The sequence below is a fragment of the Branchiostoma belcheri genome, unplaced genomic scaffold, assembly GCF_001625305.1.
Source record: "Branchiostoma belcheri isolate BF01 breed outbred unplaced genomic scaffold, Haploidv18h27 scaffold14, whole genome shotgun sequence".
NCBI classification, from domain to species: Eukaryota; Metazoa; Chordata; class Leptocardii; order Amphioxiformes; family Branchiostomatidae; genus Branchiostoma; species Branchiostoma belcheri.
In genome coordinates this window covers 2,951,161-2,966,559 of record NW_017802824.1, presented here as the reverse complement: position 1 = coordinate 2,966,559, position 15,399 = coordinate 2,951,161, and the positions used below count along the sequence as shown (strand labels likewise).

The window sequence follows — 15,399 nt, the reverse complement described above, 5'->3', positions numbered from 1 at the left end:
GTCGCAGAACTACATGTATGCATATTGTGATATTAAACTGCGCATTTGGTTGTGTTTGTATGTATAAATACTTAGAAGAATATTGTTCCTTTATAGATAACTGCTGCAGCTATTTCTAGAAGAGGCGACACACTGGGGACTATGCAAGTTGCTCTTGACTCGTTCAAAAGATCCGAGAGAGCCAACAAGACTTTTGTTCCGTCCAGCCCCGTTGTTGTCCTGTGGAATGTAAGGTCTCAAGAAATCTCCCAAAGTATCGAGCTTCCCAGTGGACTGACTGCACACCACAACATACTGTTCTCGGGCTCCAAGGCCGTGGTCTACATGTTGGAGAAAAGACAGCCCAAAACGTCAACCCCTTCAAAGAACGAGACGTTTGCGGTGATACGAATGCAGGGAAATCAGCCATCGGAACTAGAGCTACAGTATAGGGATACTGGTTATTACACCACTATGTTAGAAGTTATGGACATGACTGGGGTGTTGAAGGGCGGCCACCGGTTGGCGGGCTGGCATCTCGTAGGGCTGGATAGACATGGCGTGTTCCACAGCCTGGAACTTGGTGGAGAGAAGATGGCGTTCGCCATGACGTCAACACACGTGACTTCGTTTGGCCTATCGGGGGACAGGAAGTCGGCGGTGATGGGATGTGACAATGGGCAGGTACACTTGTTAAAGAAACAGGTGTTCTGAGCAAGGACCTTTTCGCTGCATCACAGAAAAGGCTTAAAATTGGACTGAAAAGGACCTGCAAAACCAGATATTAACACATGTTGTGCAATAACTGAAATAATGTCTGTCGGATCATTCTTCACTGTACATAATGCAATGGCGTTCTTATGTCGAATTCTTGTCTCGGAATCATGTGTACTGGCAAAATGAAATGACATAAAATAAGAGGAATGTCGGTGTTAAGGAAGAATTCTCAATGGAAAAAAAACTTCTCAAATTCAGATAACTGCATTTTAAATGTGGACATTAAGATTTATACATATATATAAGTAAGTTATATATGTAAGATTTAGATATATGACTGAGGGGTTTAGGGATTTTTAGTAAGTTAACTATATTATAACAGCCATAGCAGTGCCCTTCAGGACGAGGAGGTGCCCAAATACTACACCATATAGCAGTGTGTTTAAAAAAAAGCTGGAAACACATCTGTCAGTCATGTTTGTTCACATTCTGGTAGTTTGTGGTGGTGCCAACCATAAATGTCAGAAATATGAGATAGTTGCAGAAATATATTGAAAGTGGAAGTGAATTACAGTCACAATAAGACTTTTTCAATCAAAATATTTCAATTCGTACAAAAATCATTGTGTTAAATGCCCCTTAAGCGAGTGGTTCAAATCATAACAGAGCACACTGGAACATAATTTACGATTTATTTCAATGATGCCAAACACAAGTGATGATACAACAATGTTGAATGATAACAAAGAATGATGATCAGCTCAACAAACCAAAGGTGATTTGGAGAGGCAGCAATGAGATAAGCCATGTAGCAACACCTTAGGCTACACCAATGTAATTTGTTGGTTCTCAGATTTTTTCAGAAAAAATCTGATGCAACAGGGCAAAAAAATAATTAAAAACAGGTCTAGGCATCCTATTATAGCCACAATGCTTCGATAGGAGCCATGAAGTCAACACAAAAGGATGGGTTAAAATTTAAAGAATGAATTTTTGAACTTTTAATCAAGCCACTGCATTGATAGATGGAAATGCTGTAACAACTAGAAAGAAAGGGGCTTTTCTCAACCGTTGAGAGAAAATATGAGCATTTATTAGTTGATTCAGAACCAGAAACTTTTTTTTGCAAATCAGAAACAAATGAAGACGCGAATCCGAGAACCAACAAAATAAATTGGCGTGGCCTTATAGTGGAGATTTAGGCCGTAACAAGGACATACAATGTATTTGCTAAGTAAGAAACTCCAAAGGAGTGAAACCTTCACTTAATACATAACAAGAGATGTACATCAAGCCAAACCTGTACACCAGATTCCATCCATTTTGTACTTCGTTGCTAACTACATCACTACACCTGTACATTTAGTATCACTGGAAACTATGACAATTATACATGATTGTACAGTACATATTTGGTTGGTTGAAATAGGCACTTATTGGCGATTCTAAACTTAGAGGCTATTGCTGACCCTTGGTTGGTCCCGCTTTTATATTCATTACATCTTTTTTTCACATTCAATTTTTCTCCTTAAGTAGAGTGTATTCCAGTTCATTGCACTACACAAAACATTAAACTTCCCAGAACTGGTGTAACATCTGTGTCCATAATACATGTATCACCAGGGTCCATAATATCACCACCTTGAGAAACAATGTGCTTAAAGATATTTTTGCTGCAACATACTTCTGGTATGCACTCCTTCACACATCAAATGTACATACCTACGGTATGTTGCAGTAAAAATATCTTTAAGCGCACTATTTCTCAAGGTGGCGATATTATGGACCCTGGTGATATTATGGACACAGATGTTACACATACATATCAAAGCATTACTCTATGTCCAACTGTTAACTCTACTGAGATCACAAAACCGCACTGGAAGAAATCACTATAGCTAGTGACCAAACATAAAAGACTTATGTTTTAAAAAAAAATTAACACACCAGCAAATTATTCTTCTCTACTACTGTAACAGGTATCTTCAATATCATCATAAAGCAAACAAAAAAAGACATAAACTGTAACACCTTTAACTGACAAAAACATAAAAAAGACAAAAACAAAATATAATCTATACATATATAATTTACACAGCTATTTTCATGTAGATGATGAGTTGCAAAGTTGTAAAGATTATTTGTGTGTTTGGAAGCAACATAAAAATTGCAACTTATGCTTAGGACAATTGAGACACTTCATTAACATAAAGTTGATATATTATTTTGTTTTTCAATATATGCGATATGTTACATCTCTTTCAGTGGTTCTGTTATGTTCTTTTTCTACCATATCCCTTTCCCCATTTCTGACAGATTTGAGCCATCATATATAATTATGTGATATGTTTATAATTGTTATACAGACATGGTTCATCATAGTTCCAATATAATTACATTCTAATCTCCAAGCAGATCCTAGGGTAGCATAAGACAATATCAAATCGGCCAGGCAGTATCCATTGGCCAGAGAGGGTTCAACACGCCTTGGGTGGTGTATTGAACCCTCTCAGGCCAATGGATACTGCCTGGCCAATTTGATACTGTCTTATGCCACCCTAGGATCTTCTTGGAGATTAATTACATTCTTCAAATCTAGGATATAGTTTTCCCAGTACTTGGAACATCAAAATTCAGGAGCAAAATGTTTTGTGGCTTTTCATATACTGATATGCTTTTCTCACACTTTTCATTGCTTCTTCACAAATTTTTTGCTTTACCCAGATGCATTGAATGTTGTGATTCTAAGGCACCAATACCATGCTCCAAATTATATTAATCTTTTACAGAAGTATTTTGTACAATTTGATCAATCCAGAGCTCATGCCCAGGCTTTAGGTACAGTGCGTTAACTTCTTGTCAGATTCCCTTGAATGGGTACTCTGGCAAAAATAAACAATTGTACATGTACACTCTAAAAGACAATTGTTGCAATTACACCTGAACTATCTACAAAGGCAATGATCACAATATAATATCTACTATTGATTGTTGCCAAGATAAGGGCACAATATTTCATTCTCAATTCTATAAATTATAATTATATAAGTTATTTGATTATCAAATTTGTGAAACATACTGTATTACACACTGCCTGGTACACAAAAATGTATCTTCATGGTGAAATACTGAATCCTGTCTTCTAGAAAAACAAGTTTGGGTACCTATATATATAGTAAGTTTTCACCATGATGTCTTCCCAAAAATTATTCAAATACATCTTCATACCTTGAGGAGAATATGTGCAATACACAACAGTTAATATAAAATAAAAAAAGGACATCTGAGCAACCTAACAATTTTTTCACAGCCAATTGTCATAAAGCAAAATTATTATGGAAAACAATGTGATTTTGAGCTAATGAAGTAGAACCTTGGCAGAACGTACTGCACCCGCACAAAAAAAAGGATTTTTCATGGTTTTCGTTGGATGTTTGGTCAATGTTGCATCTAGCAATATTTTTGGCGTATCTTATTACCTTCACTGATGTAAGCACATCGCCAGAACGTACTGCACCTCTGCAAAACCCTGATTTTTCACGGTTTTCATTGGAGTTTTGGTCAACATTGCATCAGAAGGCCTGTTGCAGAGGATACTTTTTTAACATTTGGAAACTACAGAGTCTAAAGAAGTATTAACCTTGCAAATACGACCTTACAGGAGCCATTCTGCCAAAGTGCTATGCACAATACATTACGGGTTTCGCGCAGGTGCAGTACATTCTACCGACATACTGACTACATATTTTAAGTTCCCTACACATCCCCCTCAGCCTCTAGTAAAGGTTCCTTGTCAGCCAGGTCACCGTCCTCCTCTGAGTGGGCCTTGCCTAGGTTGGTGTAGTGGGCCTGTTTAATGGACTCACTCCTCTCTAATCTCTGCATGTAGATCCCACAGCCAATTATACAGCCACCCAACACTAGCAGGAGACCAATGGCAACCCCTGTACGTAGACAAATTATAGGTTATCAAGATGCAAATTATATTTTACATAAGGTTGGCACATTCTACAATATTTCTAAAGCTGCATTATGTAACATTAGGACAACACAAAAAGTTCCTTTTTTTACAAAAAAAGTTGAATCAACAGTACAGCATTGCATAGTGCCATTCAGGGAGAGGAGTTGCCAAACGTGTGTTTAAATTCTATACATTTTCATGTATTTAGTGTTGGTGTCACGAAAGGGGTGTGCCTCGTGTGGACCGCATGTAAAACCAATGGAAAGAGATCCGTAGTTAATCGAGATCTGTACTGTATGAATATAAAGCAACCAGTTTATTGTAGTTGGAACAAAAATATTTATGTGTCCTACACACATAAACATCAACCATGATTGGTTCTGTATGAATGAAGTCAATCTGCACTAGTAAGTCATTCAGGCATTCATTGACAATAACAGTCACAGTGGCACAGAGTGTTACTGAAAGGTGTGAGAAGTGAGTTCACATTGAAAAAGTTACAACTTACCAAGTTTGTAAGTACAGAGGAAGGCAGGAACTCCATCAGGCACTGAGAGATAGGGAGGGGCACAAAAGGAGGTGTCCCAACACCACAGGCAAAGAGAAGTGAGGCATACAACAGACAGAAATGTGAATATAGCTACACGTCACATAAGCTTTCAGAAGGGCATTGCAGGGCTCGAAATACCACCTGCATATGCAGGTTAGTGCAGGTAAAATTGGAGCTGTACAGGTATTTCTCATGTCTACCTGCACCTAACCTGCACCAGTCCACATATGTGTTTTTTATTCGCTGCCTTGACCGTTTCCACCTTTGACGTATAAAACAAATGATGGTACTACCATAGTTTCTAAGAAGTTTTTACTATGATCCATATAATATCTCCTGAAATTTTGAGAGGTGCAGAAAAAAGAATTTCGAGCCCTGGCACTGTGAGTATACAACACAAAGATGAGTATGGCAGGAACAATAGTGTAGATTTTCAAACATCTTATAGGTTATAACATCAACAACAAGAATTCAGATAGAGATTTCAGACTTGAGGGAAGAACACAATCCTGAATTCTCTCATGTCAGCCCATACGTCCTGCTGGCTCCCGACCAGATTTAAATTTTTTTGCTTCTTGGCATTCAATCCCCCCCCATGTGCTATCAACCTAGCTCATCTGTCTGGACACTGAAACACAAACCTACAGCCACCTAAAACCATATTTAGAGAATTAGACTGTACCCTAAGCATGTAGTAAACAGTGTTAGTCAACAGTTTCAACAACAAATAAATGTCTGTGTATGTGTACTTACCTATGATTTCTGGTGTGGAGGGTGGCGGCCCCCAACTGGTAGGTTTCTTCACCAGGTGGGCCACGTTGTCGAAACTGCCGTTGTTCTGATGTGGGTCCAGACCCAGGATGTGACACATGAGCGGGTAGATGTCCACGTTGTTGAAGGGTTCAGACAGGAGGTTGGTGCGGAAGGCTGGTCCGTGGGCCACGAAGAGGGGGTTCATGGGAAGGTAGCTGTTGTTGTAACCATGGTTACCTGGTGATGGGATTGTCAAATTGTTGAAAATACGAATTGTAAGAAAATGTACAAATGACTTGAAATTTCGGAATAAAAAATTTGGTACAATCTTTACCTTCTTTTCACATACCTGTACACTTACTGTTACAGATTCTATGGATGGTATGTTAGTAGCATTTGTCATAACATAATAATTTGATTTTAATTTTCATGTCTAGTAGTTAAAGCCCGTCACAAATTCAGAACTATCCCCCAACCCCCAACCAACCAAAGTTAGCTGAAGTTTGGGAACTTCAGCATGCCTACCTTTCTATATGAATCAAATTTGAATTACATTTGAGTCAAATTTGACCTGTAAACAACACACCCCATCCAGAACACTGCTAACTTATATTTTTTGTACTACCATACACCAGCCAAACATGGCCGAACCTCCCATCTCTTCCAAATGTTTGAAACATTTTGAATCATTTAGCTGGCACAGTCGAACAGTAGCCCACCTTGCTGAACACAAACTACCCACAGCACTTGGCCACTAGCTCTAGCCAACCTACTCCTACCCATGGTTTGGGGATTTCGTCAGTGTTTGATTTGGGAGGCCTTATATGGCTATGTGTAACATCGGCTTAAGATACAAAATCACCCTAACCTTTGTACAAGTTCCACTCCCTGCTAGACGTATGGTTCTGTGCAATTGTCCATCCAGGATCTGCCACTGCGATGACAGGCATGATCCTCCGGTTGTGTCTGTAGTGGTACTGGGCTGGGATGTCCTCCTTGTAGTACACGTGCATCTTCGGATGAGCATTGTGCAGCGCTGTGTAGATGTGTTCCCTGGTCACTTCTGAGGATAACAACAAATTAATTCATCAGGTTAAGAGTTTTATATATACAAGGCTGAAATACTTCTTTTCTGCATAGTTGCACTGGTGTAGGTAGCATTGAAAATTACCTTTGCCAGACAAATTATACCTGCAACACGGAGAATATCTATCATTATGACACAAAAAAATGTTAAGAAAATACCATTGCCATTATATTATTTCTTATACTTCGTAGGAGGCAACACTGTCAACAGTCAATGGAGCAAATAAAAATCAACATACATGCAATGTACACCTACATGTAACTCCAGATCTGTGCCCCATTTAAAAGCTTATAACTTGTGTCCCTGCCTATAGCTATATTCTGTTGACAGATTAACCAGTAAAACAGGTTTTCAACATATGTGTACACAGTTACTGCAGGCAAAATGCTATAGGTACAGACTTTTATGGGACCAAACTGATAACATTTTCAAAGTCCAATTACCTTAGCCACCCAACATGTGCAAGATCCCTGTACAAGCTAGTAGAATACAACCCTATACACACAGGTCTACTAGTAGTACATTGTATAAATGCTGTCATTCCAATTTCTTAACTAATCCCAGTCACTAAGTACACCTACTAGTACAAACATTGCCTTGGTTTTAATCTTAGGTGTACGCTTAATTTGGGCACTAAAACAAGTGGGTAAACAGGAAGCATGAGGTTTTCCACAATCTGATGTTCTGCCACATTAACATTGATTGTCCCTTGGAACAATACTAGTAGCCTTGGGACATGGCTGATAGCCCAACAAAACCTTTCAATAGATCTAGAGTCCTTTTGAACATGATTCATTGTGCCAGTGGCTACTGTATTCGTAGTCAAGGATTGCCGTAGTCAACTGTTGTATACAGTAACACAAACACTTCAACCAAAAGGAATTATAGACGAACTAACATACACAGAATTATACAGTGTGAAAGGACAAAATATTAAGGCACTTCGACACGGTTGTTTTATTTTCGTGGTTTTTGTGGTGACCTCGCCATTGTGAATTCATGACACCACGAATAGGTGTTTCCATTGTACTGCAGCTGCAGTAGTACTGCACAACTGTTTCAACTGCACATTTTATACACTTTTAACTTTTTCCTTCTCCTAAGATGATAAAATTTTCCAGTATGTTGCCTTTTTTAGGCTCTCAGATTTTTGTTTCTATAAAATTTTAACCGAACAAGCTTTCGAGTTTAAATAAAGGCTTACTAGTACTACTACTACTACTACTACTACTACTACTACTACTAAAGGTTTAATACTATTACCAGTATTTTGGCTCCTCTGTCAACAAAGGCATAATACAAGTAATTGTACCCCTTTGTATGGCTCTATGTATTGTTGTAAGGTAATGGAATTTGGGTCAGGCCTGCCACAATTATAATTGAATTCTCTTGAAAGAAAAGGAGGGGGTTACAATGTTATAGTACCTTCAGAATAAGAATGGGAGTCACTAACGACAAAAAGATAATATTTCCCACCTAAGAATTAATAGCAATAGGGATTGAAGTCCTGAGATTGCTCATGCTCATTGCTCTAAGTTGGAACTTATAAATAAATTGCGTTAACTTTGTCTACCAAACATTTAACACAAATAAGAAAAATATACCCTACCAGTACTGTATGTACGTAATTCTTGGTTTTTTTCACGGTACTCGTGAGGTTTTATGTTGACAGTTTTTTTTGTGACTTCTGGATCGTAAACTTATAAATATCATTACGTTAATTGAATAAATCACCAACTTTCTTTTTTCTGTACCTGCCGCCACCATGAACATATACACATGATTGTACAATTTCTCAGACAGTGATATTTTGCTGCCACGAAGATACCTTTAAAAAGTGAATTACTGGTACAGTAACCGAGAAAATGTGTCACAGACTCTGACAACATATAGAAATAAGTCCACTCACCGTCATGTGGCCAGATGGCCGTCACAGGTGTTTTATCCACCCACAGGTAAGTACTGGGGTCCAGGTAACGGTCCAGCTCAATCACTCTGTCCTGGGACACCTCTGTCATACCATGGTCACTCGTGATGATCAAGTTCACTCTCTCAAACAGTCCTGCTGCCTTCAACCCATCGATGAGGTACCCTACGGTCTTGTCCACCATGTCTAATGTCTCGTCCATCTCCTTGGACTCTGGGCCAGACAAGTGACCGGTATGATCCGGTTCTTCAAAGTAGAGGACGCCCATGTTGATGGGACTTTCCGAGTCTTTGAACCAACCGATCACAGTGTCTATTCTTTCGTGGTAGGGCATGGTTTTGTTGTAGATAGGAAGGTGTCTGAATGGTAGGGTGTTGTTGAACTTGACTTCCATGCCGGGCCAGTTTAGAACCCCGCTCTTACCGCCAGGGTGGTTCTGATTGGTTATCCAGATGGGCTGGCCGCCGACGTCCCACCATTTTGGATCGGTGGTGTTGAGATGGAACATTTCGCGCAGTTCGGGGTCGTACATAGTGTTGGCGACGATCCCATGGTTTTCTTCAAACATGCCCGTCGCGATGGTGAAATGGTTGGGGAATGTTTTGGTGATGAAGCTGTTGTGGACCCATTTTGCACGAACACCTGTGAAAAGCACAGAAAAGTGTTATCACTTTAATTTCTTGTCTTACTAATTTGAATCCAACTCAAGGCTCCAGGCTAACTTTTTGACTTAGGAGCACGTGTGCTCCCAGGAACAAAAATTTGGGCATGCCAGCAAAAATCTGGGCACACTACTCTGAGTCTGAAGGTAGATCATCCTATTGAACATTAGTTTGCAGGACATCACACAAATATTGATATTTTTGGGGGGTACAATGTACAATGTACATAGAAACATGTAAAAGTGGAACTACCATGATCATAGAACACAAACAAGAAAGCAAATACATGTCATGATATCATGACTGTTAAATTTTGCAGTCCATGATGAATTCAAGTTTTGATGAGTGCTCCTATGAAAAATTTCTACTAGTAGGCACACGGCTTAATTTTGGGGAGTAATTGTGCTCCTAAAATGGAAGCAGTCTGGAGGGCTAACAACACACAACATTAACATGAAATTTAAGTTTGGCTCATCTTTCAAATTCTATGTACCAAATCTGGCTAGCCTCCAGCAAACCACATTACTTTATGGTTGACCTACACTATTGTAGTCACGAAATATCACATGAAAACATAATAGAAGCTTACGACAAAAGGGACCAACTTTAATCCATTAAAAGCTTGTGGATTACTGAACATGGCCAATTCCCTGGAACAGGTATTCCCAAGGGATTATGCTAATATTAATAAGGGATTATTTTATGCCAAAGATATCAGTATAATTTGATTCCTTTTCAATTATTGAGGCAAGGAAAATCTCAAATTATACGGCATGTGTCAAGTACTTGTACAGGAATTATCCTTATGATTGTTAAGAAAGGAAAGATACACGTTCTGTGGCTTTTCCCCCAGTACCTTTTCCTGGACATTCTTTTATCTTGTCATCTGCCTATGAAGATTATACAACAACTAAAAGATCAAACTTAAGTCTTCATGACAGCAATACAAGATGATCATACAAGAAAATTACAAATATAACGTGAAAACCACTGCTTATCGTAAAGGTATCCAATGCAATTTCAGGGCACCAAAACAACAATATTCTGGATGAGGAAATCCAACTAATATATTCATCTAGTACTGCCATTTCTTAGCACATGATTTTCATCATCATATTATATGGCACTTGAAAAGCCCAGAAACAAGCTACATGAAGAGTCCTTTTATTTTTTGGTACCACCAATAAATACTGGTAGCCAGAACCAGCCAACGAAATGATACAATACAATCAACCTTTTTCTGGCAGCGACATCACATTTTTACGTCACAGGTATCAGTATGCTATGGACTAGCGTTGATTCAACTTATTACATTAGCAAAACATGACCACTACTTAAAATTTAAATGGACTTTGAATATTCTACTGCCCTGAAATTACTCTGGGTGCCTTTAGACGAAAAATTTTACGACACACACCTGTTTGGACGAGATACTTGAAGTTGGGCAGCTGCACCCTGTCCGGACTCCTGTCCAGGTAGTCGTACCGGAACCCGTCAAACGAGACCAGCAGCAGGAGCGGCCCGTCATGGACAGACCCTGTCCGTCCGCCCAACATCAGCAGAACAAACACGGCCACAAACACACGGGCGGACGCCATGATGGGAGCCGGAAAACTCACGTCTGCAGTACGGGTATACGGGCACGTAAGGTTACGTGTTGCCCTGACGGGGGGCAACCGTGGTATGTGTGAACCCCGAAATTACCTACCACTTCTATCTAAGGTCTCCGAAATCGCAGACAAGGAAGAAAACCAGTGCTGAGTCACTGTCAGTAGACAGTCAGCAGTTCTACTTGTCGCATTGAATTTTTAGGAAGTATTGCGTACGTACAGTATTGCGTGCGTACGCACAGTGACCTTTCGGTCAAGAATGCGGAAAAGCGCCAACGTTACACATCCAAGAAGCAGAAGTTTACCGACGGTTTTCGAGTTAGATCTGCGTTTTCCGAAGCCCAGAAGCTCTCAGATTACTACGTACAGTTTAAATATGTCTGAAGAAAGTAATATTAGAAGAAATATTTCTGGTAAACAGAGAAAAACCCTACGATTGATGTTGCCAGGCGCACCCCCGTGTCTTATACCGCCATTTTGGGACGAGTCTATTAGATAGATAGGGGTGTCAATTACTAGTCTCTAAATCCTGTTACGCTGGGGTTAATCTGAAAAGAAATATTAGTATTGCAGAACAGCGCATTCATTATGTTTACCGAAGGAAAACATATTATATTTGCTCATTTCCTCCTCCTCCTCTTCCTCTTCTCCAAACACCTAAAAATCGTAGATATTTTCGTAATTAGAGCCTGGAGGAAAATGAAATTCAGCATGCTAGTAGGTTGATACGTTAGACATTGAACCTTGGTCATTTTGGCCAACATAGATGTCAGAAAATGATTTTATTGGCAAAAAATGGGTGAAAAAAGTTGCATTTTAAGCCAAAAATCGAACAAAAAGAACGCGTTTGGAACATTCGAACAACCATGGAACAATGGAACAGCGTGTTCGATAACCGCGGGTCATTGACCCTAGCGCTACGCACGGAACACCCGAGCTTTCCAAATATGGGCATCCGCCCTTGTATGACACGAGAAGACATCAGTGGACCAATGTAGCGGTAAGTTTCATTTTTCTTCGTAAAATACGGTCATATGAATACCAGTCTCGAGTAGAGAATATTGCATTGGGATTTTGGGTTCAATATTCACAATTAGGACTGCAGATTTCCACAGAACGCGGGAGACTTTGTTTAACTTTTTGCATGTCATCGCCGGCTCAAAAAAAAAAAAAACCACTAGCAATTAACTAGCCGGCTCAAATCTAAAAATAAAGCTCTAGTAATTTACTAGCTCCTGACTTGATAGAATCTCGTATGTTTAGCGATTTAGGCTTGTTGCTGTTTTGAAAATAAATTAAACAGAATTGTGTTCATCCGTAACTATTGTCGACTTTGTAATTATGTAGGTGCGGGGCAGGGGGAGGGGGGCGTTTGTTTACGTTTATTACTCATGATATAACAATTAACATGGATACTAGTATAACATTACATTTTGTCGTTTTGTCAGACAGTTTCAATCTTTTTTCGGGATAACACAGTACAGTACACGGGATAAGCATCAAATCGGGATTCATGGCGATATCCCGCGGGATTTTTCGGGAACCATGTTGACTAAGATTTTTACAGACAGACGGTGCAGCGCATGTTTGTTTCCAAATTATGCATGATGATAACAGTAGCACAAACGAATAGTGTTTTTAATCAAATGTTTTTTTTTTAATATCGAAAATTTTAGTGGCTTAATAATGTTTAGAACGATAACAAAATAATACAACCGTCTTGGTACGAGAATTTTTGTCTGACCTTGCGATGTGGACGGCCCGCTAAGTACTGCTTTTGATGTCACCCGACCCGCGCTATCTCAGATATAAAATCTAACACAGCCACTCGAGAAGTTCTTCTCCTAGATATGGGAGGTCTACGCACGGAGTTGCGGAAGAGAGATTAAACATTATACAAAAGAGGGGGCGAAGCATAATTCAAAGGTTCTTTACGCCCTTGGCTTTGTTTCCGACGATCAAGAATTGATTTCGTGTTACTGTGACTGGGCAACGTTGCCATAGAAACGGCACGCAGGATAGCTAGCAGACCGCGGGCACCCAATCATAGCGCACAGACGGGGACCCGCCCACTGGCTGGGCGGTAAGATTTCAAACTCAAAGGCTCGATGCTCCGCCCCAGCTACTCCAACCGCCTGACGTTTTGTAGCGATTTTCCGCCTCAGCCCTGCACGCGGCATTCTATTTTTCTCATCCCGATTTCAATTCTCGATTCTCGATCCCAAAACGTTTTTCACAAGTGACATCGAGAACTAGAATGCTTTTTCCACCGGAAGAATTTTTACCAGCCGCGTGGAAGTACTTGCTTTCAGGGTAATACGTACGTGAATGGACGTAGCCGGATCGGTTGTTGACGCAAGGGTTTATTTATGTGTACGTGTTTGGGGAGGGGTGAGACGCACGCCCCGGGCTTTTGATGGGCAAACTTTCCTAATTTTCGTAATACAGAGACTACTTGACGCTCACGAGATGTCACAATGAAACACAACAACTCCAGCCGGTACGCCCCATTTTATTTGATGGTTTAACTTTATAAACTTGACAGATTGATTGTTTATAAACTTGCCGAAAAATTCACTGGAGACGAAGGGGTTACTACAAATTCATTCATTTTCTTACAGTTTTTGTGAGTTTTTCGCTGCACAAAAGCTTTGTAAAAATTTAGCAGTTCAACTATGACCGCTTGAGGAACGCGTTATACACAATATACACAATTATGGCATAGTTGACTGACGTCAGGGTGCTCCATTGGCCGGAAGCAGGACATTTCGACGCCGTCATCCGTAATAGGACCCGCAGTAGACTTGGAGATCTCGCATCAAGTTTTTTTCGCTCCGCAGGACACGCGGATATCTCGCGGGATTTATTGGGACGCCTATCCCGAAAAATTCCACATCCCGATGATGCATATCCTGTGAAGTTATCTCTCATAATAAGGATAATTGCCTATAGGAATTTGACAGAAGAAATAGTGTTGGGGCTTCAATGTATATGAAGAAATATGTGAACGTCTGGTTTCACTAAATTTGTAACTTGAGTCTTATGCTTGCGTTGTTATTCTTCAATTGCATACAGACAACAGTGTTCTCTGTATTAACAAATTGGTCTGCTGTAAAATTTGAATATATATCATACCCCCTTTGACATATATTATATACCCTCTTGGAACCCACCTGATATAGTTATACGTTGTATACATATGTATTATGCTTTCCTTTTGTGGTTCAATGACTTAGACATATATTATCAGTTTCTGCTCACTTTTGAAATGTTTACTCTCCTTTTTGTATCCTCTTATGATTGGACCTCTGCTAGGAAAGGAAGCAGAACTTGGTCCATGAGAAACTGGAGAGGAACCCAACAGAGCTGAACCCAGCCATCCACAGAAGGATACAACACATCACAACCATTTCTAGAAACACATTATAACTCCAATTTAGCCAGTAAATATGTATGTTAAGTTGCATAATATATGTAAGTCATGTATAGCTTTTTAAGTATGTATGTATGGTTTTATAGAGTGTGTAGTTCCAATATTTTACACAACTGTAGATTTTCATCATCATTTGCAATGATTTTCATATAAAAGTTCAAAGAACACTTATTATAGAAGTGGGTATAATTCACTGGCTCGGCAATCAAAAGAACAAGTAAAACCCAACAAAACTGGCTTGATATATATCTTATGTACTGTAGTATAAAGACTAAAGTGTACTGTAGGAATTAGTTCTTCATATCATTGTATATCATTTCATTATATGTATATGATATACGTACTTACTATGAGCCTTCTGCCATGTATTTGTAATATTACTAATATAATTAACTTATTATCATTATTTCAGCCTACGTCCTGTTTCCTATTTACAAAAATGTAATAAGGATGAGACGAGCTCAACAATGTCCTTTGTAATTAAAGCTGTCAAAAAGACTTGAAGTTTACTTGCAGTCTGCAGAGAATGTCATTGATTAAAGTGACCGGCAGATTTTAAACTTGGCCTTACAACGGCAAAAACATTGAAATTCCCCAGTTATAACGTTAATGTTACTCTATAATAACAGTACATAAAAGTCAGTAATATAAGCAAAATATCCTTCTACCCATCCTTTCCCAATAAAGGTATAACGCTAAATCGTAGGCAAGACCATCCTG

At 39.3% G+C, this 15,399-nt stretch overlaps 2 protein-coding genes across 3 annotated transcripts in view; one reads left to right on the top strand and one right to left on the bottom strand.

Annotated features, from left to right (window-relative positions):
- Positions 1-1,138, top strand: part of LOC109464718 — a 28,204-nt gene extending 27,066 nt beyond the window's left edge. The window contains exon 31 of the mRNA XM_019761783.1: positions 97-1,138. Within this exon, the coding sequence (XP_019617342.1) occupies positions 97-693 (597 nt within the window). The 3' untranslated portion in view covers positions 694-1,138. The remainder of the gene's footprint in view (positions 1-96) is intronic.
- A 3,174-nt stretch (positions 1,139-4,312) lies between these two features.
- LOC109464727 (ectonucleotide pyrophosphatase/phosphodiesterase family member 5-like) lies at positions 4,313-11,736 on the bottom strand. Of its 2 annotated transcripts, none has more exons than XM_019761795.1 (6): positions 11,681-11,736; positions 11,054-11,257; positions 8,957-9,616; positions 6,829-7,023; positions 5,961-6,197; positions 4,313-4,640 (listed from the first exon to the last, which is right to left on the bottom strand). In XM_019761795.1, exons 2-6 carry the CDS (start codon positions 11,232-11,234, stop codon positions 4,453-4,455), a joined length of 1,461 nt encoding a protein of 486 aa, XP_019617354.1. In that variant the 5' UTR covers positions 11,235-11,257; positions 11,681-11,736; the 3' UTR covers positions 4,313-4,452. The 2 variants fall into 2 exon arrangements, with proteins under 2 accessions (XP_019617354.1, XP_019617355.1); XM_019761796.1 differs by having other exon boundaries at positions 11,054-11,298; positions 11,681-11,729.
- Positions 11,737-15,399: the final 3,663 nt, after the last annotated feature.